General features: G+C 59.3%; 1 protein-coding gene across 6 annotated transcripts in view; it reads left to right on the forward strand.

Moving 5' to 3' along the window:
* Positions 1-27756, forward strand: part of KCNT1 (potassium sodium-activated channel subfamily T member 1) — a 71250-nt gene that overhangs the window by 13591 nt on the left and 29903 nt on the right. For 5 of the 6 annotated variants that reach the window (XM_029203747.1, XM_029203744.1, XM_029203746.1 and 2 more), the window contains exons 2-3: positions 96-254; positions 27644-27723. In XM_029203747.1, coding sequence (XP_029059580.1) covers positions 160-254; positions 27644-27723 — 175 coding nt within the window. In that variant the 5' untranslated portion in view covers positions 96-159. The remainder of the gene's footprint in view (positions 1-95; positions 255-27643; positions 27724-27756) is intronic. The other variant, XM_029203749.1, reaches the window with a different exon arrangement.

The raw sequence follows: 27756 nt of genomic DNA on the forward strand, positions 1-27756 counted from the left end.
GGGGCGGCGGGGCGGGCGGGGGCTGTGCTGGCCGGGGGCCGCCCTGCGCGGCGAGCGCGGGCGCAGGCTGAGGGGGCGCTGGCGTGTGCCCGCAGGCAGCCCGGCGCCGGGGACGGCGGCCGCGGGGACGGCGCGCTCCTGGACACTGTCAGCCTCAAGATGAGCGACCTGGACTCGGAGCTCGTGCCCTTGCCACCGCGGTACCGCTTCCGGGACCTGCTGCTGGGCGACCAGTCCTTCCAGAACGACGACAGGTAGGGCGGGGGTCGGCGCGCGGAGTTGTCCGTGGTGCTGAAGGCCGCCGCTGCGCCCGCGCTGCCTGGGGCCCGCGCCCTTCAACTTTCCCGGGTTTCCGGGACCCCGAGAAGTTGGGGGGTGGGGAGGGTGGGAAGCATTTTCCCGGGAGGAGCCTGTACGATGGGACGGGAGGCTCTGTGCTGGGGAGTCCCAGAGACCAGTCCCCGGGCCAGCCTCTCCGTCTCTGCCCACAGGCCCCCAGTCCCTCTGGCAGCTCTGCTGACTTGGGGCACAAGCCAGGGCCGGAAGCGCCACGTGGCGAAGCCCCGCAGGCTGGCTGAGGGCTGGCGTCCTCCAGACGCTGGCTGTGGTCATTTATTATTAATTAAGGGAGCTCATGTTGTGGTCACCAGGGATGACAACGTGCCCTCACCTTGGATTCTCCTGGGGGCACAAAGCAAAATGAACTTGAGTCTTTCGGCAGAGGACCAGCAAAATGAGCCCTTGGAAATAATTCATGTGCTGAGGAGGCTGGCAGGAAGCTGGGAGAAATGTTGCTTTTCTCTGCCCTTTCCCCAAATAGCTGTCTCAGTAAACACCCAGCACCATAGCTCCATCAGCCTCGGGGGAAGTTCTTTATGCGTGCAGGGACTCACGCTGGAGCCTGTGGGACTTCGGACCAGAACCACTTCCCTTGCAGTGTGTTGGGGGAGGGGCCCCGGTGTCTGCGGGTCTCCTTCCCCACCAAGCCCTGAACTGGGCTCGTGAATCTGCAGTTGTCCCAACAGTGCAGTTATTCAAGTTAGCACGTAAAGTCCGTGAGGTTGGAATTCGTCAGGGCACAGATCAGGCTCTCAGAATAATTCAGTGCTGAAGCTGTAGCTGGGAAAGAAATCGTGCTTGTGGAGGAGGCCAGCATGTAAGGACTGTGTGTGAGACTTGTGGAAGGTGAGTTTAAAATGCATTCTGCCTGCCGGAAACAGAATATCCTTCCAGACCTCCCATAGCATTCGGTTGCATTCTCCAGGTAGAATCAGGAGGAGAGATGGAACCCAAGGGCTTCACCCACATAGAACCAAGGGTGCAAACCCAGCAGAGGGGCACATTAAGGCCGTGTAGTTTTTATCTTGGTGGACTGAGTACTGTGGTAATAGGTAAACCCACCCGAAAACACACAGCCAGGTGGAGAGTTCGTTTAGCTACCTGGGTGGGCAGAGGCAGAGGAGGGCAAGGCTGGGCACTTCTCTAAGCCAGACGTGAGCTCAGCACCTTCCTGAGTCAGCACCAGGCCCTCACTGCCTGCTCCGCTGGGACTTGATTAATTCTCGATAACAGCAGCCCCAGAGGTTCTTTCAGAGGCGGGCAGGAAACGGCATCCATCTCCCCGAGTGGGCCTGGGGCCTCCAAATGCTCCAGAAATGCCAGTGACTGCAACTGATGTAATTGCAGTGACACATCCCTTAGATTTTAGGAGTGGATGGCAGGTCCTTGCCGTCAGCCAAGGGTGGCGTGTGTCTGCCTGGAGGGAACTGTCCCTGTCCCCTGGGAAATGGGAAGCTGGCACTGAATCCTCCACCGTGCTCTGGACCCTGTGGCTTGGGAGGGTGGGGTTTATTGTGGTAAAATATACAAAACCTAAAATATAAAGTGACATTTGGTACATATACATCATCACCACTATGTAGTTCCAGAGCATTCCATCACCCCAGACGGAAACCTCGTACCCGTGAGCAGTCACTGCCCTGCAGCTCCTGGCAACCCCCCAGTCTCTGTTCCCCTCGGCCTTGTGTTCAGGGGGAAAGTCTCCTGTGTGCTGGGCCCAGGGACTTTGTGCTTGTGTGCCCATGGTGCTCAGAGACGGGCTGTGTGTGTGTGTGTGTGTGTGTGTGTGTGTGTGTGTGTGGCGCGGGGGGAGTCCTCCAGAGGACAGGCCCCCGCGGTCCCCGGACAGGCGTGGAGACCCTGCGCTGCACGTGTGGAGAGGTGGTAAGGATGTGTCTGTACGTCGGGTGAGGGAAGGGAGCAGGCACTGGGGCTGAGAGGCTGTGGGGTGGCCGGAGGGCCCGAGAGGCTGGAGGCCAAGGAGGCCAGCCTGCCCCACCAGCAGGGCCGTGTGCACTCAGCCCGTGCTTCCGTGTGCCCCAGGAACAGTCCCACAGAACCCGGGGCTGGGCCGGGGCCGGGGTCCTGGGGCTGCAGGAGGAAGGGCCGGTGGCCTGGGCGAATCGGCACTGCAGACGGGGGGCGTCGTGGGTCCGGGGAGGAGAGCTGTGCTTGCCCTCCCGCGCGTGCTCCTGGGTCCCTGCCGCCTGGGCTCCTTTCCAGCCCCACTCACGTGCCCCAGGGCAGCCTCTGTGGGGTGAGCGGGGGCGCTGCTGCCCGACTCCTGGCAGGCTGTGGGTAGGCGGCCAGGGCTGTGGGCTTCCTGTTCTCCAGGGGAATAAAGCCACAGCCATGAGTCACCACAGCCTCACACACCGTGGCCTTGGGGGGAGGGGGGGCTCAGCCCACGTGAGCGAAGGAGACTGCTCGCCAGCCTCTTGCAGGGCGGGCAGCGAGGAGGCAGGCAGAGCCAGGACTGGCTCACCTTCAGGGGGCAGCCAGGGTCCTAGGGGACCCTCATCACTGCCTGTGGCCGGGTCTCAGGGCTCCTGGGGAGCAGGACTCTAGGCAGAAGCCCTAGACCTGGACCCTCCAAGGCCTAGGCCTCGGGGCTCCCTGCCCTGTCCCGGGTCAGCTCACTGCCCCTTTGCCCCAGGAGCCAAGGGGCAGCTCCAGGAGGCCCCTCCCCGTCCGCAGCGGACCCTCCAGTGCGCCTGGTGCACCTGGTCCTGGAGGATGGACCTGGGGCTTTGAGGGCCCCCTGTGGGGCTCAGGGGCTGCAGGCCTGGCTGGGCGGTGAGCCCCCATGCCCGCTCTGTCTCCTGCAGAGGGCCAATTGTGGCCCGGCCTGGAAGAGGCGGCTGCGAGGGGAGCGGGAAAGGGCTTTGCAGACAGGGCTTTGGTCGTTGTAAGTGTTGCTTCCTTTCCTGGTCTGTAACATGGACACGAGGCTTCAGCCAGCCGCCACACCTCACACCCTCTCTGCACTGCGGTGCGGGGGACACGGGCTGTCCCACCACAGGCTCGTCTCCCACGAGGGTTAGAACCAGCCAAAGGCTGGGGTGGGCAGAGCCACAGGTGAGGAGAAGGCCCGGCCAGGTGTTCTCCTGGCTCGCGTGCTGGGACCAGCTGCCTGTCCGGCCAGGACCCCAGCCCGCAGCGGGAGCTGACGTCAGGGTCCGTGCCCCTCTCCCTCCAGGCATCTAGTGGAGGACGGGGTTGGGGGTGGGGAGGTGTGTGCGCCCCTCTGGGGGCTCCGGGGCAGCGCGGCTGCAGGGAGGTGAGGAGGCCAGGCCTCCAGCGTTAGAGCGCTGCCCAGAAGGGCCCTGTTCCGTGTTTCCCTGAGCTCTTCCAGCAACAGAGGATGGAGCCTGGCTGCTGCTATGGGATTGAGCGGCACCCCGTGTTGTTTCACCCAGCAAGCCAAGAAGTGGGGAGGCAGGCCTGTGCTGCGGGCGGCGCCCTGAGGACAGACCCCTGCCCCGCCCTGCAGGAGCCACTGTTGGCAGCCATGGCCCCCAGGGGCTCCGGGAGGGGCAGGCAGGGCTCAGAGAGGTGCCTTTGGAGCAGGCCCAGCCCCCCGGGGTCCCCTGGGTTCTCCCTGCGCGGGGGCTGAGTTCAAGCCCCTGGTTTTACCTTTAAATTCCCAGGGCCTGGCTTCTGCTTAGCCGTCAGGATGGGGCAAAGGTGGGATCCCGGCCCCATCCTGGCCAGGGGCCTGTGTCCGTCACAGACCTGAAGGCCTTGGAGGACACAGCCCGCCTGGGAAATGGCGGTGGCGCAGGCTGGTGGGGCCCAGGCAGGTTGGGGGTCCCCTGCCACCTTCAGCTCCATGCAGAATAGGACTGGATGGTGCTGGGGTGCGGGGGACATGTCGTCCAGCACCCCGGAGTGTGGGTCTAAAGCCAGACGCCACACCTCCCCCCACAGCCCCTCCCCAGCCCAGAGCAGCCACCTGGGTGTTCAGGCCCAAGGCCCGGGGGTCTTCCCGGACCCCCTCCCTGCGTAAGTTGGTCACCCCTGGGGCGGCTGCTTCTGTGCCCTGGACGGCTGCCCGCCCTCACGCCAGCCTCTCCAGTGGGCCCCCAACACTCCCAGCTTCCTCTGTAGCCCAGGCCTGAAACGCTTGTGCTCACCTCAGCTCCCTCCCACCTGAGCCCAGGGTCCTTCACCTCCTCCCGGGATCCGCCCACATCCTCCGCAGCTGCACACCTTCTGCCTTCTCCCGTCTGCCTCCGTCTCTGTGGTTTCTGACTTTAAACCATAGACAGAACAGTGGCGAGCGCGCTGGGTGCATGGACACTGGGAGCTGACCCGGACGCTGCCAGGCGGCTCTCTCAGTGTCCCTGTGTCTCTTGGGGACTCACTTTCCTCTGTCTGCATGATTAGACCAAGGAAAGGCTCAGGTCCTAGCCGATTCTGTGTGCTGTGTCCCAAGGGGGTAAGATTTATATCGATCTTTCTAGCACTTTCCGGGCCTGGGGTTCATTTGCCTGCATCTCTGCCACACCACTGTAGGACTGGGCCAGGTCTAGTTCTCCCCATTGTCACCTGGGGCCCCCCTGCAGAGAGTGGCCGGGGCTCCCAGGGGCAGGCCGCGCCTTCCTCCAACCCTGTGTCCTTCCCTCTGGGTGGGCGTGTGGGGGCTTGGGTCACCCCCGGTCCTGGGAGGCCAGGAGCAGGCGGGATAGACAGCGAGAAGATGGAGGATAAAGGAATAAGAACAAACGGGACGGGGAGGGTGTGGGTGATGGAGGGGCGCACACAGGTGTGAGCAGCCCGTGGACACCAAGGCAGGTCGGCGGGGCTCCTGGACCTGAGTCTGCACCTGGAAGACAGCCACACTCTCAGTGATCTGGGATTAGGGGCACACCAGTCAAGGTGTTAGCAGTTCTGTGATGAGAAGGGGCCCTGGCTCCCCTTGCCCACATCCCGAGGATACTGCGGGAGACCCTGAGATGGCGAATTGGGCGTCCCCGGGAGCCGGGTCCCCATCCCGGTCCCTGGGGTTGGACATCTCAGTGCACCTCTTCGCCTCTAAGCCTGCATCCCGGGGACTTGTGTGCACGAATCAAAATTAAATTCCTCCCAATTAGTGCAAAGCAGAACACAGACATCCAGCGAGAGGTGGCCAGCATCCTCCAGTGTCACGGAAACCATGCTCGGTTTCTGCTTCACATTGCGGTTCCCTTCACTCCTGATATGCTTCCCACGATGTGCCATTTGCCATTGAAAATTCTGTGCACGTGTCATTCGGCTTCATCCACTTGGAGTGAAAATGGGAGGTGAGAGTGTCCAGGCTGGGTCTCAGGCAGCTCGAGCTCTGTGACAAACACCCCAGCCTAGGGGCTTCACCAGCAGACACTTAATTCTCACAGTTCTGAGGCTGGAAGTCTGAGATCAGATACCAGCCAGGGGTAGGGGGGGCCTGATGGGACCTCTTCCTGGTGTACAGACTCCTTCTCACCGTGTCCTCACGGGAGACACAGGCAGAGACACAGAGAGCACGTGCTCTCATAAGGGCACTAATCCCAACTTAGGGCCCCACTCTCGGGACCTCATCTAACTTTAATCACCTCCCAAGGCCCCACCTTCAAACACCATCACACTGGGGGTTGGGGCTTCAGTGTGAGTTTGGGGAGACACACATTCCACCCACAGCAGGCTTGGGGAAACAAGGTGGACGCTACAAAAGAGATGGCCACGGCTTCCCTGGTGGCGTAGTGGTTAAGAATCCACCTGCAGAGGCAGAGGACACGGGTTTGAGCCCTGGTCCGGGAAGATCCCACGTGCCGCGGAGCAACTAAGCCCGTGCGCCACAGCTACTGAGCCTGCGCTCTAGAGCCCGTGAGCCACAGCTATTGAGCCCGCGTGCCACAACTACTGAAGCCCTTGCGCCTAGAGCCAGTGCTCTGCAACAAGAGAAGCCACCGCAACGAGAAACCCACGCACCGCAACGAAGAGTAGACCCTGCTCGCCGCAATTAAAGAAAGCCTGTGCATGACAAAGATGTAACGCAGCCAAAACTAAAATAATTAATTGAAAAAAAAAAAGAGAGATGGCCGGTAACCTTTCACGGGGTTAAGCTCTGCCTTGATTTCAAATTCCTTACACCCCAAGAACATCCCAGGATCCCCGGAGGGAGAGCCTTCGCCTCTCCCCTCACCCACGCTGTGCGGGCGCCTGGTGAGTAGAGGCAGATCCCACAGGAAAAAGACCTGTTCAAGGTCGCACAGCTGATTGGGGGAACTTCAGGAGAGGGGGTCTGCAGGAAAGAACTGCAGACCCACTGCAGTGCTTTGAAATGGTGTCCCCCAAATTCATGTCCACCTGGCACCTGGGAACATGACCTTATTTGGCAATAGGGTCTTTGCAGGTGTAATTAAGGTAAAGATCTTGAGATGGGATGATCTTGGATTTAGGGTGGGCCCTACATCCGCTGACTGGTATCCTTGTAAGAAGAGAAACACACACAGGAAAAGCCTTGTGGAGATGGAGCAGAGACTGGGGTGATGTGGCCACAAGCCAGGGCCGCCTGGGGCCGCCCGGAGCTGGAAGAAGCAGGAAGGACCCTCCCCTGGAGCCTCTGGGGGAGCACAGATTTCGTGTGGCATCTATGGGGCATCTCATGAGACTCGTGTCTGCACTGGGGGGGCGGGAGGAGAGGAGGCGTCTCCCCTGAGAAGTCGGGGAGCCCCGGGTGGTGCCCATGAGGTGATCAAAGAGCCTGGGGGGAGTGGATGAGGGCTCCTGGCTCTGGGTCTGCAGCCAGGGTGGAGTCCAGGGAGGGGGCAGCACATACCTGGCTTGGGGAAGACATTTCCCTGGTGGCCCCAACCTGTCCTTCTCGGCTGGTTTGTTTGGTCCAGGAATATTGTGTTGCATCTGGTTATTAGGGTTCACTAACTCCTTTTAATCCAGAGTGGCTCCTACCAGGTGTGGCCTCCCCAGGTCCCCCACCCTAATCTCCAAGCCGGTAAAGATGGTGAGATGTCACCCCCAGGATCTCCTTATTTGGAAGTAGGGTCTTCAGAGGTCATTACATGAGCATGAGGTCATTAGGGTGGGCCCTAATCCAACATGACTAGTGACCTTTTTTTTTTTAACATTTACTTTTTACTATTATTATTTTTGGCTGCACCGCCTCTTAGTTGCGGCACGTGGGATCTTGGTTGCTATGTGCAGGATCTTTTAGTTGCAGCATGTGGGATCTAGTTCCCTGACCAGGGATCAAGCCCGGACCCCCTGCATTGGGAATGCGGAGTCTTAGCCACTGGACCACCAGGGAAGTCCCTACTGGTGACCTTTTAAAAAAGAGAAATCTGGAGACAGACCTGGAATGATCCTCCCTCACGGCCTCACAAGGAGCCAGCCTTACTGACACCTTAATCTTGGACTTCTGGCCTCCAGAACTGGGAGAGGATGAATTTCTGTTGTTCAAGCCATCCAGACTGTGGTACTTTGTTACGTCAGCCATAGGAAGCTCATACCCATGGCAATTTTGCATTATAAGTAAGGTTACTAACCAGTTGGCTGAGTTAATCACCAGGAGGTTGGGCCCCTTCTGGTCACAGGGGCCCTTTGAAAGCAAGAGTGTTTTCCCTGGCTGGAAGTGGAAGAAAAGATTTGGGGCACAGGGGAATCTGACCCACGATTGCCACCTTAAAGGTGGAGGGGCCCAGGGATGGAGGGCAGCCTTTAGGGGCTGAGCAGCCAACAGCCAGCAGGAAAGGGGAACCTCAGTCCTACAGCCGCCAGGAGCTGAATCCAGCCAACTGGATGAGCCTGGAGGTGGATTTTCCCCAGGGGTCCAGGTGGAAACTCAGCCCTGCTGATGCTGATTTCAGATGCGTGGGACCCTAAGCGAGACACCAAGCTAAGCTACACCCAGTCTTCTAACCTCGGCACTGCGGGTATATGTTGCTTTAAGCTGTGAAGTTGGCAATTTGTCACACAGCAAAGGCAGCTGATACGCCAGGCCTCTGGTCCTGCAGAATGTTCTGCCGTCTGTGTGTCTGGTTGCCTCTTGGTGGGTGGTTCAGCTTGTTGCTCCGCCTCCAGTATTCCCGTACACTGGATGTTGGATCTGAAGGTCTCGTGGACGGAACTCAAATGTTTCAGGCAAGAGAAGGTTTTAAGTGCCACCACCGTCCCCATGTTGCCCCATGTCCCGGTTGTCCCTCCGTTAGAGATGGCCAGAGGGACACGATGGCTTAACGATGACAGCCCAGCCCTTGCACTGGGCAGTTGTGCAAGGTGATCCGTCGTCATACGACCAGGCGTTCCCCCTCCTTGGTGCAGCTAAGGGTGGCAACCCCACCGGACGTCCTCCCTGACCCCACGTTCTGTGGCGGCTTGGACAAGCTCCTTTCCGGTTCTGCTCCACCCTCCTTGAGTATAAGCCACATTCTTCTTTAACTGGTGGTTTTCTTACATCAATGGGAACTAGTTGTACACCCCGAAACATAATTCCTGCTGAGAAAGCAGGAAAACACGCTCAATCCTTTCCATTTAATTACCAGTTTTCAAAGTGTATTATAGCAGCCTCAAAGGATGACAGCTGAAGGTGTTTTTTCTGGACTACTCTTTCTGGGTTTCATGTATTGACTAATGGCGTTACATAGGTTCACCATGTGTGATGGACTGAGCAATGCCCCCCTCCCAAAGATGTACATGTCCTAATGCCTGGGACCTGCAAGTGTCTTAGGTGACGAGAGGAGCTTTGCAGATGTGTTGAAGTTAAGGATCTTGAGATGGGGAGACAGTCCTGGATCATCTGGGTGGACCCCATGGGATCACAGGGCTTTTTGAAGAGGGAGGTGGGAGGGCCAGAGTCAGTTTCTGTTTCTGAGTCTCTGTTTTGTTATGTTCATTCCTTTGTTTTATTTTTAGATTCTACATATAAGTGATAACACAGTATTTGCCTTTTTCTTTCTGAATTATTTCACTAAACATAATACCCTCCAGGTCCATCCACGTTGCTGCAAATGGCAAAATTTCATTCTTTTTTTTTTAGGGCTGACTAGTATTCCATTGTATTTATGCATACGTCTTCTTTATCTGTTCATTTGTTGATGGACACTTAGGTTGCTTCCATATCGTGGCAATTGTAAATAATGCTGCTATGAACATTGGGTTGCATGTATCTTTTTGAATTAGTGTTTTCAAGGATTTGGGGGATATATACCCAGGAGAGTGGGATTGTTGGATCATATGGTAGTTCTATTTTCACCTTCTTGAGGAAGCTCCATACTGTTTTCCACAGTGGCTGCCCCAATTTACATTCCCAACAACAGTGTTCTAGGGCTCCCTTTTATCCACATCCTCGCCAACATTTGTTAATTGTGGTCTTTTTGATGTTAGCCATTCTGATAGGTGTGAGTTGATGTCTCATTGTGGTTTTGATTTGCATTTCTCTGATGATTGGTGATGTTGAGCTTTTCATGTACCTGCTGGCCACCTGTATGCGTTCTTTGGAAAAATGTCTGTTCAGGTCTTCTGCCCATTTTTTAATCCAGTTGTTTGCTTTTTCTGTTATTGAGTTGTATGAGCTCTTTATGTACTTTGAGTATTAACTCCTTATTGGTCATATCATTTGCAAATATTTTCTCCCATTTGGTAGGTTGCCTTTTCGTTTTGTTGATGGTTTCCTTTGCTGTGCAAAAGCTTTTAGCTTAATTTGGTCTCATTTGTTTACTTTTGTTCTTGTTTACTTTGCCTTGGGAGACAAATCCAAAAACATATTGCTGCGACTTGTGTCAGAGAGTGTTCTGCCTTTGTTTTCTTCTAGGTTTTATGTTTTCAGGGCTTACATTTAGATCTTTAATCCATTTTGAGTTTTTCTTTTTTATATGGTGTTAGAGAGCATTCTAATTTCATTCTTTTACATGTAGCTGTCCAGTTTTCCCAGCACCACTGGGAAAGAGACTGTCTTTTCTGCATTGTATATTCTTGCCTCCTCTGTCACAGATGGACCGACCATAAGTGTGTGTGTTTATTTCTGGGCTCTCTATTCTGTTCTATTGATCTATATTTCTGTTTTTGTGCCAGTACCATACTGTTGTGATTACAATAGCTTTGTAGTATAGTCTGAAGTCAGGAAGCATGATACCTCCAGCTTTGTTCTTCTTTCTCAAGATTGCTTTGGCCAGTCAGGAGCTTTTGTGTTTCCATACAAATTTTAGAATTATTTGTCCTAGTTCTGTGAAAAATGCCATTGGTATTTTGACAGGGATTGCATTGAATCTGTAGATTGCTTTGAGTAGTATGGTCATTTAAACAATATTAATTTTTCCAATCCATGAGCATGATATATCTTGACCTCTGTGTCATTTTCAGTTCCTTTCATCAGTTTTCTTACAGATCTTTTACTTCCTTAGTTAGATTTATTCCTAGGTATTTTTATTTGATGTGATGGTAAACAGGATTTTTTTTAACTTCTCTTTCTGATAGTTTGTTGTTAGTGTATAGAAGTACAACACATTTCTGTATATTAATTTTGTATCTTGCAATGTTACCAAATTCATTGATGAGCTCTAGCAGTTTTCTGGTGGCATCTTTAGGATTTTCTTTGTATAGTATCATGTCATCTGCAAACAGTGACAGTTTTACCTCTTCCTTTCCAATTTGGATTTCTTTTTCTTGTCTGAGTGCTGTGGCTAGAACTCCCAATATTGTGTTTAATAGCAGCGGCAAGAATGGACATCCTTGTCTTGTTCCTGATCTTAGAGGAAATGCTTTCAGCATTTCACCATTGACTATGTTGTTAATTGTGGACTTGTCATATGTGGCCTTTATTATGTTGAGGTTTGTTTCCTGTATACCCACTTTGTTGAGAGTTTTTAACATAAAAATATGTTGAATTTTGTCAAAAGTTTTTTTTGCATCTGTTGAGATGATCATATGGTTAGTATTCTTCAATTTGTTAATGTGGTGTATCACATTGATTGATTTGTGGGTATTGGACCACCCTTGCATCCCTGGGATGAATCCCACTTGATCATGGTGTATGATCCCTTTAATGTATTATTAAATTCAGTTTGGTAATATTTTGTTGAGTATATTTGCATCTTTGTTCATCAGTGATATTAACCTGTAATTTTCTTTTTTTGTGATATCTTTGTCTTGTTTTGGTTTCAGGGTGATGCTGGCCTCATAGAATGAGTTTGGAAGCATTCCTTCCTCTGCAATTTTCTAGAATAGTTTGAGAAGGGTAGGTGTTAACTCTTCTCTAGTGGTTTGGTAGAAGTCACCCGTGAAGCTGTCTGGTCCTGGACTTTTGTTTGTGGGAGATTTTTACTACTGATTCAATTTCATTACTGGTAATTGGTCTGTTCCTATTTTCTATTTCTTCCTGGTTCAGTCTTGGGAGACTGTGCATTTCTAGGAACTTGTCCATTTCTTCTAGGTTGTCCATTTTATTGGCATATAATTGTTTGTAGTAACCTCTTATGACCCTTTGTGTTTCTGTGGTATCAGCTGTAACTTCTTTTTCATTTCTAATTTTATTGATTTGGACCCTCCCTCTTCTTTTCTTGGTGAACCTGGCTGAAGGTTATCTATCTTCTTTACCTTTTCAAAGAACCAGCTCTCAGTTTCAGTGATCTTTCCTATTGATTTCTTTAGTCTCTACTTCATTTATTTCTGCTTTGATTTTTATGATTTCTTTCCTTCTATTAGCTTTGGGTTTTGTTTGTTCTTCTTTTTCTGGTTCCTTTAGGTGTAAAGTTTGGTTGTTTATTTGAGATTTTTCTTATTTCCTCACATAGGCTTGTATCACTATCACTATAAACTTCCCTCTTAGAACTGCTTTTGTTGCATCCCACAGATTTTGGATCATTGTGTTTCCATTTTCATTTGTCCCCAGGTATGTTTTTATTTTCTTCTTTAATTTCTTCAGTGATCCATTCGTTGTTCAGTAGCATATTGTTTAGCCTCCACGTGTTTGTGGTTTTTGCAGTTTTTTTCCTAGTTTCATACTGTTGTGGTTGGAAAAGATGTTCGATATGATTTCAGTTTTCTTAAATTCACTGAGACTTGTTTTGTGGCCTAGCATGTGATCTATGCTGGAGAATATTCCATGTGCACTTGAAAAGAATGTGCATTCTGCTGCTTTGGGATGAGTCATTCTCTTTCTCTCTCTCTCTCTCTCTCTCTCTCTATATATATATATATATAAAGTCCACCTGGTCTAATGTGTCATTTAAGACCAGCGGTGTTTCCTTATTGATTTTCTGTCTGGATTGTCTGATCCATTGATTTAAGTGGGGTGTTAAAGTCCCCTATTATTATTGTGTTACTGTCAGTTTCTCCCGTTGTGTCTATTAATGTTTGTTTTATGTGTTTAGGTGCTCCTTTGTTGCGTGCATATATAATTGTTATATATTATTCTTGTATTGATCCCTTGATCATTATGTAATGCCCTTCTTTGCTTCTTGTTACAGTCTTTGTCTTTAAGTACAGTAAGCATATTCTTTTTTTTTCTTTTTTCGGTACACAGACCTCTCACTGTTTTGGCCTCTCCCGTTGCAGAGCACAGGCTCCGGACGCGCAGGCTTAGCGGCCGTGGCTCACGGGCCCAGCCGCTCCGCGGCATGTGGGATCTTCCCGGACCGGGGCACGAACCCGCGTCCCCTGCATCGGCAGGCGGACTCTCAACCACTGCGCCACCAGGGAAGCCCAAGCGTATTCTTGATGGGCAACCGTCACCACCATCCATCTCTTTCATCTTCCCAAACCAAAGCTCTGTCCCCATTAAACATTCACTCCCCGCCCCCTCCCCCAGCCCCTGAAGCCAACTTGCTCTACCCTTCACTTGGTTTGCATTGTCTGTCTTATTGCCTGAAGAATTCTTTCTTTATCCTTTAAGCGCAGTAGATTAATGGAATCAATATCTGGGTGTGGCACATCCTGTACCTTATTTTCCTGGAACTCTTTCATCGTTATATTTCTCAGTACTTTCTGAATGTGTTTTAAATACTTAAAACAGGTCGGGGCCTCTATCCAGGGCACAAGCAGTTCTTTGCGTGAGTGTTCCCACCGCTCTCAGCTCCTGTGCCTCTGCCCTGCATCTGCTTCTGTGCCAGCAGGGCCATCCCTCTGTCAGTAACTCCATTTTCAGTCACATCTTTTCTGGATTGGGTGCATTAGTGATCCCACGTGATTCAGTGTTTGGGCTCTCGGTTTGTCTCCAAACTTCCGTCATCTCCCTGTTTCCCTCACTCTGTTGAGATACCAACATATCTCATTTTTGAGCTTGTCCCTGTCCAGTGGGTTTAGTGCTTGAAGCCTGTTTAGGGAATTCCTTCTGCTCCTAGTTATGTTTTATTGTTGGCCAGGTTCTTTGTCTTATGAAGTCCATCCTCTCTTTATCCCCCTTTTTCTCGTCTCTCTCTCCCTTCCTTCCTTCTTTTTAAAAAAATTGTTTATTTGAATTGTGGTAAAATAACACCAAAAATGTACCATGTTAACCACTTTAAGTGCACAGCTCAGTGGCTTTAAGCACATTCACGTCGTTGTGTAACCATCACCACATCCATCTCCAGATCTTTCCCATCTTCCCAAACTGAAGCTCCGTCCCCATTAAGCACTAACTCTGTCTCCCAGCTCCTGGCCCCCACCATCTCCTTACTGTCTCTATGGATTTGACTATTCTAGGTCCCTCAGATAAGTGGATCCTACAGAATTTGTCCTTTTGCGACGGGCTTATTTCTTTTTTTTTTTAATTTAATTTAATTTTTTAATTTATTTATTTGGTTGCACCAGGTCTTAGTTGCAGTAGGTGGGCTCCTTAGTTGTGGCTCACAGGCTCCTTAGTTGCGGCACATGGGCTCCTTAGTTGCAGCCAGCCTGCCCCACCCCCACCCAGCCAGCAGTCCCCACACACAGAATGACACAGGGCTGCTGTGTGGCAGGAATGAAGCCCTTTGGAAGAAGGTGCAAAGTGCTTGAGCAAAAGGAGCAGTCGACCTTCCTGGCTGCCCCCTACCCCACCACACACAGCCATGGGGTCTGAGTCTGCCTGAGCCCCGTGGGAGCAAGCAGTGCTGGGAGTCCTCAGGGCCTGGGTCTGCTCTCCCTGCCTCGCCTCACGTGGGAGTATCCAGCCTGCCCACTGGACACTCCTCACAGTGCCCTGGGGATGCAGAGCCGTGGGCCACTGGTCCACCCAGGAGGGCTGTCTGTCCTCCCCACACAGGAAGATACCACTAGACTCTGGATCATAGAAGTGGACCGTTGTTTTCAAAATAAATCAAACCTTACCTAAATGATGCAGCAGCCAGCTGAAAGGCCTCCCCCAGCCCACTCCCAGACGTAACCACCACACATCAGCCTGTATTTGTCTTTAGATCCCGCCACACAAAATGTTGGACATCCTGCCCTTGTCACCTGATCTGACCCTGGACCTCAGACACCATCGGGACCTGCCAACCCACTGCATTCTCAAAACCCAGAACGGGAAAGACACAGCACTCAGGGTGGGAAGCGCTAGACACGCTGAGCCTTCCCTGTGGGTGGACGTGAGGCGTTTGCCATTCTGTGCCCTTACAGATGGCGCTCCCACGAGCATTCTGAGATGGGCTGCCACTCGCTGCCATTGCTCAAGGAAATCAAGTTCTGGTCTCTTTGTGGACCCTAGAGTCCCAAGGAGCCCCTCTCACAGCTTCCTGGGGTGCACAGGTGAACGTCCCTGATGGTCTATTGTGTGTGTGTTACCGACCAGGGTTCTTGGCCTCCTTAATCAATAGAAATTGATCAGAGGCCACAGCAGAAATTCAGGCAAGACTTCATTGGGGGCCCTGCTGCTGTAGTGGGGAGCGTGAACAAGTAATAGGTTCCCTTGCTCACTCGCTGAGTGGTGGAGGCGTCTGGTTCCTTATATGGGGTGAGGGTAGGGATGTGTCCAGGGGTCGGGCCGGAGGGGTGGCTTAGGAGGTCTGCCCACCCCTTGGTGGTGTGTGCAAGGGTCTCGCGCAGTGCCCTGCTTTTGCTCCCAGCTCTTCAGAAGTGGCAGTTGGGGTTTCTGTCTCTTGTTGTCCAGAATTTGCCCCACCTGCGCATGCACGCAGTTATTTTTAGTCCCTTATCGTTTCTTTGTATTTCGTTGCTCGAAGAGATGTTTGTTTCGGCGCAAGCTCTGCAGCAAAGGGTCCCAGGTCTCAGCCTGCCTCGCGTGGACACACATACAGAGGGGCCTCAGCGTGGCCCCGCAGATGGCGCTGCCCGTGCCGCGGTGCTGCTGGCTTTGTTTTACAGTCATCACCATGCGTCTCGCTCACCAGCAGGCCCGAGGCACTTCCAGCCCTCCCTCTTTTCCAGGCGCTCTATGCCTCTCTCTCCATGGGAAGGGTAGGGAATGGCTGACAGAGGCTTGCCCCCCTCTGCCCAGGACGGGCAGGGGCCTCCCAGTGCTTGGCCAGTACAAACACCTCGGCAGATATGGGACGGGATGGGACGTAGAAGGCGCTCGGGGGAAATGCACTATGAGTGTTCGCTGAGATCACCAAATGGCTTTATCCCGACAAGGCAATGTCTGGGGAGGGGCCAGGCCAGGGGCTGGGTGTACCGAGGCCCACCTTCCTCCTGCAGACCTCTGTAAGCACCGGGCCCTGGTGGTTTGCTGGGTCACAACTGGGGTGAAGAAATAGAGGTAGGCAGGCTGGCCAAGCTGGAGGCTCCGGTCTGGCGTCAGGGTTTGGACACGTCGGCAGGGCTTGGAGCCCCCCGGCAGCCTGGACGGTTGTCATCTGAGCACCCCTGCACCCAGCTGGGCTCCAGGGCAGCCAACCCACAGCCTTGGTCCTCCCAGCGCCAACACCTGACGGCCATTACCTAGGCGAGTCACCTGTCCTTCCCAGCCTCAGGCCTCCCTCGTCTGTGAAAATGGAAGGAATTGGGCAGAAAAGCCACACAATGTGGCAACAGGGAGCAGAGGCTCAGTCAGCTGGTCCCGGGTGGGAGACCTCGCTCCACTGCTTCCTGTCTGGTCTCCTGGGGAAGGCACTTCTCCCTCCCTCAGTGCCTTGGTTTCCCCACTTTGCAAACGGACAGAAATCTGCACACTTCCTCAAGCTATCTGTATTCAGTGAGAGGATCCGAGCTCGCCCAGCAGGGCGTCGGGCGCAGACCGGGCTCCAGGAAGTAGCTGGCTCATCCACGCCTGGGATCTCATGCCTGGCACGGAGCTGAGCCTGGCATGCGGGCATCGGTAAACGAGTACCCCCGTGACTCCCAGAAAGCTCTGGGGGGAAGGAGGTGGGGGAAAGGGCGACCCCTGAGTGCCTGCGGGTGGGAGGACAGACAGCGATGTCCCACCTGACCTAGGGGCTGGACCCACCCAACCTGGGCAGCAGGGGTAGGGGCTGGCAGGTGCACGTGGCTCTGGGCTGGCCAACTAGAGCCCCACCCGCGTCCCCAGAACCCACAGGCCGGCTGAGGCTCCCCTCTCCAGCAGCCCCTGCCTGCGGAGGTGACCGGCCGAGAGCCACCGGCTGTCACCGTGCTACTATCCCTCCCCTCCTCCCAGCGCCGTGACCATCAGCATGACTATTACTACTACTTCCGTTGTAAGGCAGCCCCTCGAAGCCTGGGGCGCCAAGACCCTCTCCCACGTGGCGCGTCCTCTGGGCACCCAGCCTCCGGGGTGGGGAGGCGGCCGAGCCTGGGCGCCCCCGGGCCGCGGCGGGAGGGAGCCTGGCCGCCCCCAGTTTCCCAGCCCCCCTCGGACGTTCCACTGTGGCGGCGGCGCGGGGAAGGCGGGGCGGCGCGGGGAAGGCGGGGCGGCGCGCGGAGATGGTAGCGCCCGCTCCCCTGCCGCCACCCGCCGCCTGCCGCCCGCCGCCCGCCGCCGCCGTGCGCTCCGGCAGGATGGCGCGGGCCAAGCTGCCGCGCTCGCCGTCCGAGGGCAAGGCGGGCCCGGGGGGCGCCCCGGCCGGCGCCTCGGCCCCCGAGGAGCCGCACGGGCTCAGCCCGCTGCTGCCGGCCCGCGGCGGGGGCTCCGTAGGCAGCGACGTGGGCCAGAGGTAGGGGCGGGGGCGCGGGGCACCGCGGGAGGGGCTTTGCATCTCTGCGCTCGCATCCCGCACGGGCTCCGCTCGGCTGCACCTGCCGCGCTGCCTGCAGCCCCGGGAGGGGAGGGACGGCCGAGATCTCCCTCAGGACCCCCAGCCAAGCGCCCCAGCCGCTCTGTGTGTCTCCAGCCCGCCTCGGGGAGCCTGTGGGACCCCTGCTCCCTCCTGCTCTGAGAGGCTGAGCACAGAGGGGCTGCATATAAGACCGGAGGGAAAGGCAGTGGGGACCTGGGCGCTGTGCCAGGTGGCTTGGTGACCACTGCCCGAGCCCTGCCCCACTGGAGGCCACACTCTTGTTGGTTCCAGCAGCCACTTGGGGGGAGGCGGGGCCAGCATCTGTGTCCTGCTTCAGAGGTGAGCAGCTGCATAGCAGATGGGAGCTGGGGTGTATCAGGGCTCAGGCTCCCTGGGGCTGGTGCCTGGAGCCAGTGGCAGCTGAGGTGCAGGAGGTTGGTTCCCCAGCCAGGCAGGGGCAGTGCCAAGCCCTGTCCGGCCCCTCCTTGAGGCCCAGCGCAGCACGACGGCCTATTTCACAGATGAGGGCGCTGAGGTTCAGTCTGCAGGGCTAATGCAGAGCCACCCCTGCCCTGTGCCAGGAGCCCTTCTAGGTGCTGCGGGGGAAACCGAGATGAATCAGACCCATTGGTGTGGGCACATGTCGTGGGCGCGGAAAGCTGTGCCTGGTAGAGGGAGGTGCAGGCTGGGCCGGGACAGGGAGAGCGGGCTTCCTGGGGCGCTCGCCCTTCGGGGGGGGGTACAGGGAGATGGGCAGGGGCTTCCAGGCAGAGGAAGCGGCCAGGGCCAAAGCCTGGGGCGGTTGGGGGAGGCGCTGTGCCGTGTCAGGGTTGGGGCGAGGGGTTGGCAGAGACTCAGCCTGGCAGATGGCAGACCAAGGGTGCCTGGGGAGCCTCCCCCCGCCCCTCCTGCTGGCCACATGCCCTCTGGGCCCCTCAAACCCCATTTCCTGCTCCTTGGCCGCCCCTGGGGGCCACTGCCCAGCGGTCATTCCCATTTGCCGGAGGAGACTGCTAAGGCTGGAGATTGAGTGCCTCTAACGGGCACGCCTGGTGACCTCACGCAGCTGATGGGCAGCCCCTGGGCAGGAGGGAGGCAAGGGCCGGCCAAGGCCCTGGAGACCAGGTTCCTCTCTTCTCCATCCTCTTCCTGGAGGCAGTGCAGGGACAGAGGCATGGCAGGTCTTCTCCAGGCTGCATCTGAACCCGCAGTGCAGCATGGGAGCCGCGGTGGCAGGGACACCTCCTCCAGGGAGCCCTCCTCCCATACCCACCCCTGCCACCCCCAGTCCTGTGCTGATGACCTTCATGTGAGCAGCCTCACTCAGTCCCCCTGCAGCCCCTGAGGTTCAGGGTCCTCATCAGCCCCCTTCTGCAGAGTAGAGGGGGTGTCTGCAGCTGCATCGCTGGCCCAGCAGCACCAAGGGCTGGTGCCTGCAGCTTCCTCTCCCCAAGCGTTAGATGCGCACTGTGGAGTTTGCTCTGGACGGGAGGAGTAGGGAGCCATGGCAGGTTTCAGAGCAGGGGAGGACTTGCAGGCTTTGTTCCTTAGGAACACGAGTCTGATAGATTCCGGTAAGACCAGAGCCGGCAGGTGGTTGCCCTCTGCCGGAGGGAGCCTGTGGCCGCAGCTCCTGCGGCTGCCTGCATCCTGCACACGCCTTCTGGAGCCAGCCGGGGGCAGGGCTCGCTGGGCCACGAGGCCTCGTCCCTGCCCAGGGCGCCCCCCCCCCCCTGCCCCTGAAGCACTGCACCCCCATCTCCTGGACGCTGTGGGGGGATCGTTAGAAACGTGACCGGGGTTGGGGGGGGTGATAAGGACCATCGCTTGAGAGCTTTGGAGCTGAAGAGCCAGTGAGGGAGAGGCTGGCCATGTAGTGAACTCTCCCGGAGGGTCACGGCTGGGCTAGGGCCCCTTCATGCCCCCTGCGACCCTGGGGCTGAGCGGCCTTGCCCCCAGGGGTGCTACCGTGTAGCCTCACATCTGCTGGGGGGGCCCAGCGCAGTCCCCCACCTCCTGCCGAGTCTTCAGGAGTCCAGCCTCAGGTCGGGGCCAGGGACGGCAAAGCTGGCCTGCGTGGACTGGGGCCCGAGTTCGGGGGCCCCACTGGTGGCAGGGGGGGTGCTTTCGGCCCTGGACGTGGGCTGCCCCCTGGCCTTTGAGAGACGAGTCCTTGGGCCCCAACAGCTGTGTGTGGGAGGAGGGGCCCCAGGAGCCAGAATGGGGTGAGGGTGCTAAGGCCCAGAGCTGTCGCCCAGGGGCCAGCAGGAGAGCAGGGCAGAGCAGGGCAGTGTGCTGGCTTTTGGGGACACCCCTGCAGAGCCCCAGGCTGGTGGGGACAGAACCACTGGAAGGTGTAGGCAGGAGGTTTCCAGGCACAGCTCAGGTCCTAGCCGGGTGCCAGGTGTGCTGACCTGGAAGGAAGAGGGATGCAAAGGGGTGGGACAGCTGGGGCAGGTGAGGCTGGAGAGGAAGGGCCTGCTTACTTAGCAGGCCCTGCCCCCTGGGTTTGGGTTGTGTCCCAAGTGAGGGGCTCACTGGTGGCTTGCTGGAGGGGACGTGGGGGTAGCCGGGAAGGCATGGCAGGGGCCCTGGTGAGAAGGAACGGGCTGCAGAAGGATCTAGGAGGTAGAATTCTGGGGTCTGAGAGTTGTGGGGAGTCATGGCAGGGAATGGGGAGCGCTCTGTGGACGGCTGAGTTTGGGGTACCTAGAGGCACGGCCACGGGGAGAAGTCCGGGAGGCAGAGCCCAGGCCGGGGAGTGGGGACCCTTGTGTGGGTGTGGCTTTGGATGGGGCCACACGGGCAAGGGGAGGAGTGGAGGCCAGAGGCCAGGATGAGCTCTGAGGACCCGCCGGAGGCCGCGCGCGTAGAGGTCAAGGGAACTCCAGGGCAGGAAGAGGGTCCCCGGGGAGGGGAGGCAGGAGGACCTGGACGGGGGAGTGGGAGGCCGCCAGGAGGCCAGGCCTCGAAGCTGGGCCAGGAGGCTGTCTTCGCCCTCCCCGGGGGTAGTTTCAGGGGCGGAGCTCACCAACCCTGGACCCTCACCCGGAGGGGACATCCAAGGAGGGGCTCGCTCAGAGCTGGGCTGATGAGAAGGTTTGGGGGGAGAGAGGGCGAGCTCCAGCCGCGGGGTCTTCGTGCAAAGGCCCCCAGGTGGGGTGGGGCCTTGGGGGCGGGGTGCAGTCAGGGGTGGGGCCTGGGCGGGGCCAGTGCGGGTGCTGCAGGGCCTGGGCGGGGGTTGAAATCGCCCGGAGACCCGGGTGGCAGCTTCAGAGAGTGGCCGCTGGGGGGCGCCCCTACACCCAGGGCCCTAACTCAGGGCGGCCCCTCTGAGCCTGGCTGCCCACCAAGGACGCGCGGGGGCGGCGGCGGTCAGGCCCCGCCTTTGCGTGCAGAGCCCTGGGGGCGTCTGTGGACTGCGGGGGGCCGGGGAGGGCAGGAAGCAAGGGCTGTAGTGAACACCGGCTTGGCCAGCCCAGGACCAGCTGTGCACTTTGCTCTGGGGGCCTGAGCCCGCCCTCCCCGCGTGCTCTGAGCCCAACGCGTGGCCGCCTCCTCCGGCTCCGGCTCCGGCTCCCCCTCGGGCGGCTCCAGCGCGGCCCTGCCCTCGTGCTGTTCTCCCCAGGACCCTCGGGCCTCCCCCGCCCCTCCTCCGCGGCAGATCTGCCCTTGTGCCCGCCCCCTCCAGGAACAGGCCCAGTCTCCCTCTCCCGACCTGTCCTCTCCGGCCGGCGCCCCTCACCCGCTCTCAGCAAGTTCCTGGTCCGCTGTGACCGGCTCTGGCCCTGCCAGGTTCCTGCCACCCTGGGTGCAGCTGTCGCCCGACTCAGCACTGGGGGCAAAGCCCAGGCCAAAGGGAACCTGAGCTGGATAAACACGCAGAATCTGGGCCGAGTTAAGCCCAGGTTTCCCCTGCTCTCTGCAGCGCCCAGCCCCACACCACACCCACCCAAGACCTCACCCGCGGGCGCACCAGGAGCTGTAGGCCGGGGGTCCCACCCAGAGGGCCCTGCACAGGCAGGCAGGCAGGCCGCTCCCCCCTCCCCGCCTGTGGTCTCAGGGAGGCAGTGGTCCTCTCTGAATCTTGGTTTCCCCTTCTGGAAGATGTTTGCTTTAAGAATTGAAAGAGAGGCCCTGTGAAGCCCTCTGCGGAGAAGCAGGCCCCAGGTGGGTGCGTCACCAGCAAAGAGCAGACCCTCTGTGCCCCCCTCCCTACTCCGCCCCGACACGGGCAGTCTGGCAGCTCCCACCAGCCTCTTCCTCCCAGCCTCCCTCCCAGGTCGGCACAGGCCACGCCCACCTTGGTGTCATCTGGCTGTGGTCAGTCTGGTAGAGCCCTAGGCCGGGCCGCCCAAAGGGCAGCAGGTGTGTGTTGCTGGCCCAGTAGACGGGTTGCCCCTGGGGGTCCCTAAGAGCACTGGCCTGCCTCATCACCCAGGAAGCCGAGGGGCAGGGGGTGCAGTGGCCTGTAGAGGGCGGGGGAGCCCAGCAGAGGTCATCCAGCCAGTGGCCCTGTGCGGGGCCCGCCTCTTGCTGCCATCAGCTTCCTGGGTGTCAGAGGGGGGCTGACGGTGCTGCTTCCTGGACACCGGGGTCACGCAGGGCCTGGGGCGGGTTTAGTGCCGGACAGGGCAGTAAGCCCTCGCCAGACCTGCGGTCCTGCCGCTCGTCCCGCCTGGGGCGGGCCGGGGCACGTGTGCCGCACTGCCGCGTGCACTGTGATGCTGTACGGGTGCCGAGGGCGCCAGGCCCAGTCGGGAGTGTGCGCACGGGCACACCCCTGCTTCCCTTGGACCCTGCCCGCGTCCTCCCTACGTGTCCCTGCCCACTCCTGGTCCAGGAGCCCAGGCCCTCTGTCTGTCCATCCGTCCGCGTTGATGTGTCCACTCCATTCCGTCCCCAGGCTTCACCTGGAAGATTTCAGCCTGGACTCCTCTCTGTCTCAGTAAGTGCTTGGCTCACAGGTGGCCTCCCAGCCCCTGGCAGGCCCGGGGAGGGAGGGCAGCTCGAGCCGTGCCAGCCCAGGAGGGAGGGTCCGCTCCGGCCACACCATCTGCCCTGCAGCCGGGTGAGAGCGGGGACACGGCCGGTGCTGCTGGGCCTCGGGTGGCGCTTCCTGGGGCGGAGCCTGGGAGTAGGAGATGGGGGTGTCCGGAGGCGAATACCCCACAGGTTGTGACCACAGCCCTCGGGAGGGAGCAGGGACCCCTGCCGTGGTGCCTACGTGGGGACAGGCGTACAGGTGACCGCTGGTGACCGTCCGGACCCCCAGGCGCCTGGCTCGGCTGCCCCACCGTGAGCCCTGCCAGGCTTTTCCTGGCTTCAGCTAGGATTTAGGTCAAGCAGAGGGTGCTTTGAGGTCAGGGTACCCAAGTGCCCTCAGCAGCCCCATCGGGGGCGTTCCTGGGAAAGAGCCTCCCACCTGCTCACACCCACGGCGTCCAGTGTGGCCACCGACTGGGGCCTGGTTTTTAGTCTCGTTGGTTAACACCGACGACATTGGCCACCACCGCGTGCACGGGGCTTCCCCGCGCCACCCCCTGCAGCCGGAGGCTTTGCGCTGTTACGCCGCTGGCAGGGGCCTGGGAGCTGCCCTGGGCCTCAGCCCCCCAGCGGTGGTGCGGTGAGTAACAGGAGGGGGAAGGTACCTCCTCCACCGCAGGGCTCTCCCAGCCCCACCAGGAGCGGGTCTGAGACCGTGGGAGGATGTGGACGATTGCGGCCGCCTGAGGGGCCGAGGCTGGGGTCCTGCTGCCCCAGAATTGCATTGTCACGGGCAGAGCAAACGTCCCTGGGCCCTCGGAGGCCCAAGGAGGCTCACCGGGGCCCCTGACCGAGCCAAGGCGCCAGTACAAGGATGCTCTCTCGGACTGGGGAGGCCCAGGATGGCGCCGTCTGTTGGTTTGAGAGGTCACCCGGAGCCCTTGCTCTCCTCGGTGTGTGAGGCACCGGGAGGGCTGAGTGGCAGAGGGGAGGCGCGTGGCCGTGGGCTGACATGGGACAGCGGGCGGCCTGTGCCCCAGCCTGTTCCGTGGGAGGAGCTGCAGGAGAGCCTGTGCCCCTGATGCCCCCACAGGCGAGGCTGCAGCTGGGGCAGAGCAGCCCGTCCGCAGCCCGTCCGCCTGAGGGCCCCACCTCCAAACCCAGATCAGCCCGGCTCCTTGCCCGCCCACCCTGGGACCTGCCACTGCCCGGGGAGCAGGGCGGGCCACGGGCTCTGCCCGTTCGCAGAGTAGCCGCGGCCTCGGCGTTGGTAGTTGGGCCCCAGCCCTGCTCTTCCATCTCGCCCGGGGCTCCATGGCCTCCTGCGTGGAGCTCCCGGGCACCTGCTGGAGAGCCACCGGCACGCAGCAGCAGACCGGGAAGAAGGCCGCCAGACGTCGGCCCCGTGTGAGTGCGAGGCTGGCACCGCCGGGCGGGTGGGCCTCCCCACAGCTGTGTGCCTGGTGTCCCACCGGGACCGGCCGCCCGGCCCTGCGTGTGCCGCTTCCCGGCACAGGCCATCTGTGCCAGAGCTGCCTGCCGGGAATCCCTGGAAGGCCACGCCCGCAGCCTGCCGGTCAGCTGCCAGTCAGCAGGGAGAGCTGCAGCCCTTTCTTCCACCTGCCCTCGCCTGGCAGGTGCGGTCCTGGTGGTGGGGGGGCAGTTCAAGCTGCTCTGCTGGCACGAGGGGGCCTCCTCTGGTCCACCCCAGCGTGGGCAAGACCCTGCGCACCGGCAGCGAACGCGAGCCGAGTGGGGATGGGCCACGGCCGCCTGCTGGGACCTGACTCCTACGCCCCTGAAACTCGGGAAACCCAGGCCCCGTCGGGAGTCCAGAGCCCTGTGTCTCCTCTGACCACTGGGTGACCTGAGGCAGCGTCCAGCCTGAGTGGGCCTCAGTTTCCATGTGTGTAGGGACGGGGCTGGCGGGACCCCTCCGAGAGGCCCTGTGGCCGGGCTTGGGGACATGGCCCTCCAGCTGCCCGGCCTGGACCGCCGTCCTCGCCAGCCTGAGAGCTGCTCACTCCATGGTGGACGGAAGGGAGCAGGGCTCGGGACTGTCCCGGGACAGGGAGTGGGTTTGGCCTGTCCAGTCCTCGGGGCTCATGGCCGAACCGCAGGGGATACCCCAGGGACCGTCTGAGGCCAGGGCTCTCAGAAGCCTCGGGGCCCCGTGACCAGGCCTGCCCAGTGCCGCAGACCTTCCTGCACCCCGGGCAGCGGGCAGCAGGGGCCCCGCGGTGCGCCCAGGCCTCCCCGCCGGGCGTCCTGCCGAAGGAGCAGGTGAATGGATGCAAGCGGGTGCAGACGGAGTGGACCCCTTGTCTGCCCTCACCCGGCTCTCGAGCTGTGTTTGCCGGGCCGTCATGGCAGGCGGTTCCTGTCACCGCCCGAGCCCCAGGTGAGGTGCCGAGGCTCAGACAGGCGGGGCAACAGGCAGGGGAGGGGCGGGGCTCTGCCAGGCCAGATGGTCCATGACCCCGGCGTGGCCGCATCCCCCAGCAACTTGTGGAGCCAAGAGCACATCCTGCAGCTGAATCACACCCGTTGCACCTGCACTTCAGAGTAAATGGAAAGCTTGTAATTTACCTTCTGTGGTGGGAGAAGCGGGCAGCCACAGCTCGTGAAAAATTAAAAGTGGAGGCGGCTCCGTGGATTTCCCCGGGCACCCAGGCTCGACCTCCCGGGGCCGAGTCTCCGCCGGGCTCCGCCACCCCCCACCCCTTTCTCTCCTCCCGCGTGGAGAGCGCCCGGGGCCGGGGGGGCCTGTCCAGATGGGTGTCCACAGCTGCCCGGGCAGGGGGCTGACGGGTTCCATGTCTGAGGCGTGACCAGTCCCGGTTGGCAGTCCTGACCCCTGGGCCTGGGCGGGGACTTGCGGGGGCAGCAGCGGCAGCCGCCGTGAGAGGCATGCGGGCTGGGGGCGTGGTGCACGGGGGGCAGGTCCCCGGGAGGCTGAGGAGGAAGGAGGGAGACTCGGCCACCAGCCACGCGCACCCTCCACGTGGGCCGAGCTAGGCCTTGCTGGCCAGGTGAGGGCCAGGAAGGGGGTACCCGAGTGGAGGGGCACAAAGGCTGGGGACCCCTCCTTGAGGCTTCTCTGTGCAGGGCAGGACGGTGGGGGAGTGGTCCCTCGGGACACGTGGGCACCTCCGAGGGGCGTCTGCCCCCTGACCTGGCCCAGGCCCAGCCTGGCTTGTCTGAGCTGCTCCTTCAGAGAGAAGGCATTTGACCAACTCCCCAGAGGGACCCTCGGATTCCCGCGACCCGGCTCCGGGTAGCACCTGCAGAGGAGGTTGGGGTTCAGGGCCAGTGGGGTGTGCTGGGGTGCAGTGGGTGTGCTACGGTGCCATAGAGCGTGCTGGGGTGCAGTGGGTATATTGGGATGTTGTGTGCAGTGGGGTGCGTTGGGTACAGTGTGCAGTGGGGTGTCCTGGGGTGCAGTGGGGTGCACTGACCACTGGCTCTGGGCTTGGACCCCTCCGGTCTGCGGGAGGCCTGTCCTGCCACCCCGGCTGACCGCCCTGCACCAGGACCTGAGAGTGGGGAAGGGCCCACGCCACCAGCTCCTGCCCCTGGGCCCTTCTTGAGCCCTGTGACCAGTGGGGGCCACTGTGGTCAGGCCAGGGCCCCCGACCTGGCAAAGGTCAGGGAGGTGTGCTGGGGCTCTGCCCAAGTCCCCTCCCGTGGGCGCATCACCAGGGAAGGTCCAGACGGCTGCTGCCAACACATCAAGTCTGTATCACACACTATGCCTAGAACAGGCTTGAGGAGTGATGAATATTTTAAACACTTCTTGGAGATGTTGGGGCAGCCAGCCGCAGGCAGAGCAGTGCCATTGAACTTTCAAGGTGACAGCGGCATGAATTTCTGCATCGACAGGAGCTGGAGCCTGGTCAGAGGGGGAGGACGTTCACAGCCCTCCACCCTGGTGGACGACGACCGGGAGGTAGGGGTGGGGAGCAGGGACCTGGGCCAGCGTACGCCTCACCTCTGCCTGTGGACCACTGTCCTGCATCCCATCTGCTCAACCGCCACCTCCTACGTGCAGCCCTCCAGGGTGCCTCTGGGTAGCACTACTCTGTCTTCAGGGTGCTCAGTCCCTCTGCCTCCTGTGTCACGGTCTTCACACAGAGTGTGGCTGAGCAGCTGCCTCACCTGGACAGTCTTATTGCACCCACACAACATCCCTGAGGGTGGCGGGGCCGCCTCCACCTGACATCTGGGTGAGGTGAGGCACAGGGCATGGCATCTGGACCAGGCGTTTCCGGTCAAAAGCCCCGCCCCAAATCCCGAGCTCTTGGTGCCTCTGTCTGGTCAGGGGGTGACGACTGGCCACAGTGATGCCCACGGGCTGCTTGTGGGGTCCTGAGACCCACCTGCCAGTGGGGCAGATGCAGCTTGGAACGGAGGCCGTGTGGCAGATGCCAGGTGCTAACCCAGAGCAAGGCAGCCCCGCCCCAGGGCCCCCACCCGGCGAGGGAAAAGCGGTGCTGGACCATTCCCACCGCGGGAACCTGGCTACGGGGTCATTGTCGTGCTGCCTGCTGTCAACACTGGAGTTTCTGTTACGGTGGAACGTTAAGCCCTCGCCTAGCCAGCATGCCGGCCACAGCGGGCTCGCGGCCGAGGCGGGGGCAGCGGCCCGTGGCCTCCAGGTCCCACGTTACCCTAGTGACCAGACGGGCCATCCCCACCCCCTGTCTCCTCGTTCGACAGCAAAATCCTGCCAGTCCGTGTGGTCTGTTCCCAGGATGCTGGGAGCCCGGGCAGGGACTCAGGGCATCTGGGGGTCATCTAGGGCGGGGGCCCACTGCCGGCCTGTCTGCCTCGACCATCCCACGGGCTGCAGCGAGTCTCCAGGCTCAACCACCAGGGGCCTCCAGACAAAGCAGCTGACCATTGGCTTCTGGAACATTCTATACTAGTGATACAGCATGTTTTGAGCCAAGGGCCACACAGGCCACATGTAATCCTGGTGGCTGCCGTGACAGCCCAGCTGGGGGCCTGTGAGCATACACCTCTGCAGGGCCTGGGGGTCCCTGGGCACTGAGAAGGCGGCAGCTGGTGGGCAGGTCCGCTGGGGGCACGTGGGGATGTGGCACCCAGGGCCTTCTGTCCGAGGTGGCAGCACTGACCCTGGCTCTGGCAGCAGGGAGGGGCCCGCCGTGTGGGGGGCTTTGGGCTGGAGCCCCCGCTGGCCCCGGGCCCACTCCTTCCTGCCCGCCCCCCAGGGTCCAGGTGGAGTTCTACGTCAACGAGAACACCTTCAAAGAGAGGCTTAAGCTGTTCTTCATCAAAAACCAAAGATCCAGTGAGTGGGGCCTTCAGGGTGGGGGGCAGGGCG

This window comes from Monodon monoceros, unplaced genomic scaffold (genome assembly GCF_005190385.1).
Source record: "Monodon monoceros isolate NGI ecotype Baffin Bay Population unplaced genomic scaffold, NGI_Narwhal_1 Super_Scaffold_5, whole genome shotgun sequence".
Classification (NCBI taxonomy): Eukaryota; Metazoa; Chordata; class Mammalia; order Artiodactyla; family Monodontidae; genus Monodon; species Monodon monoceros.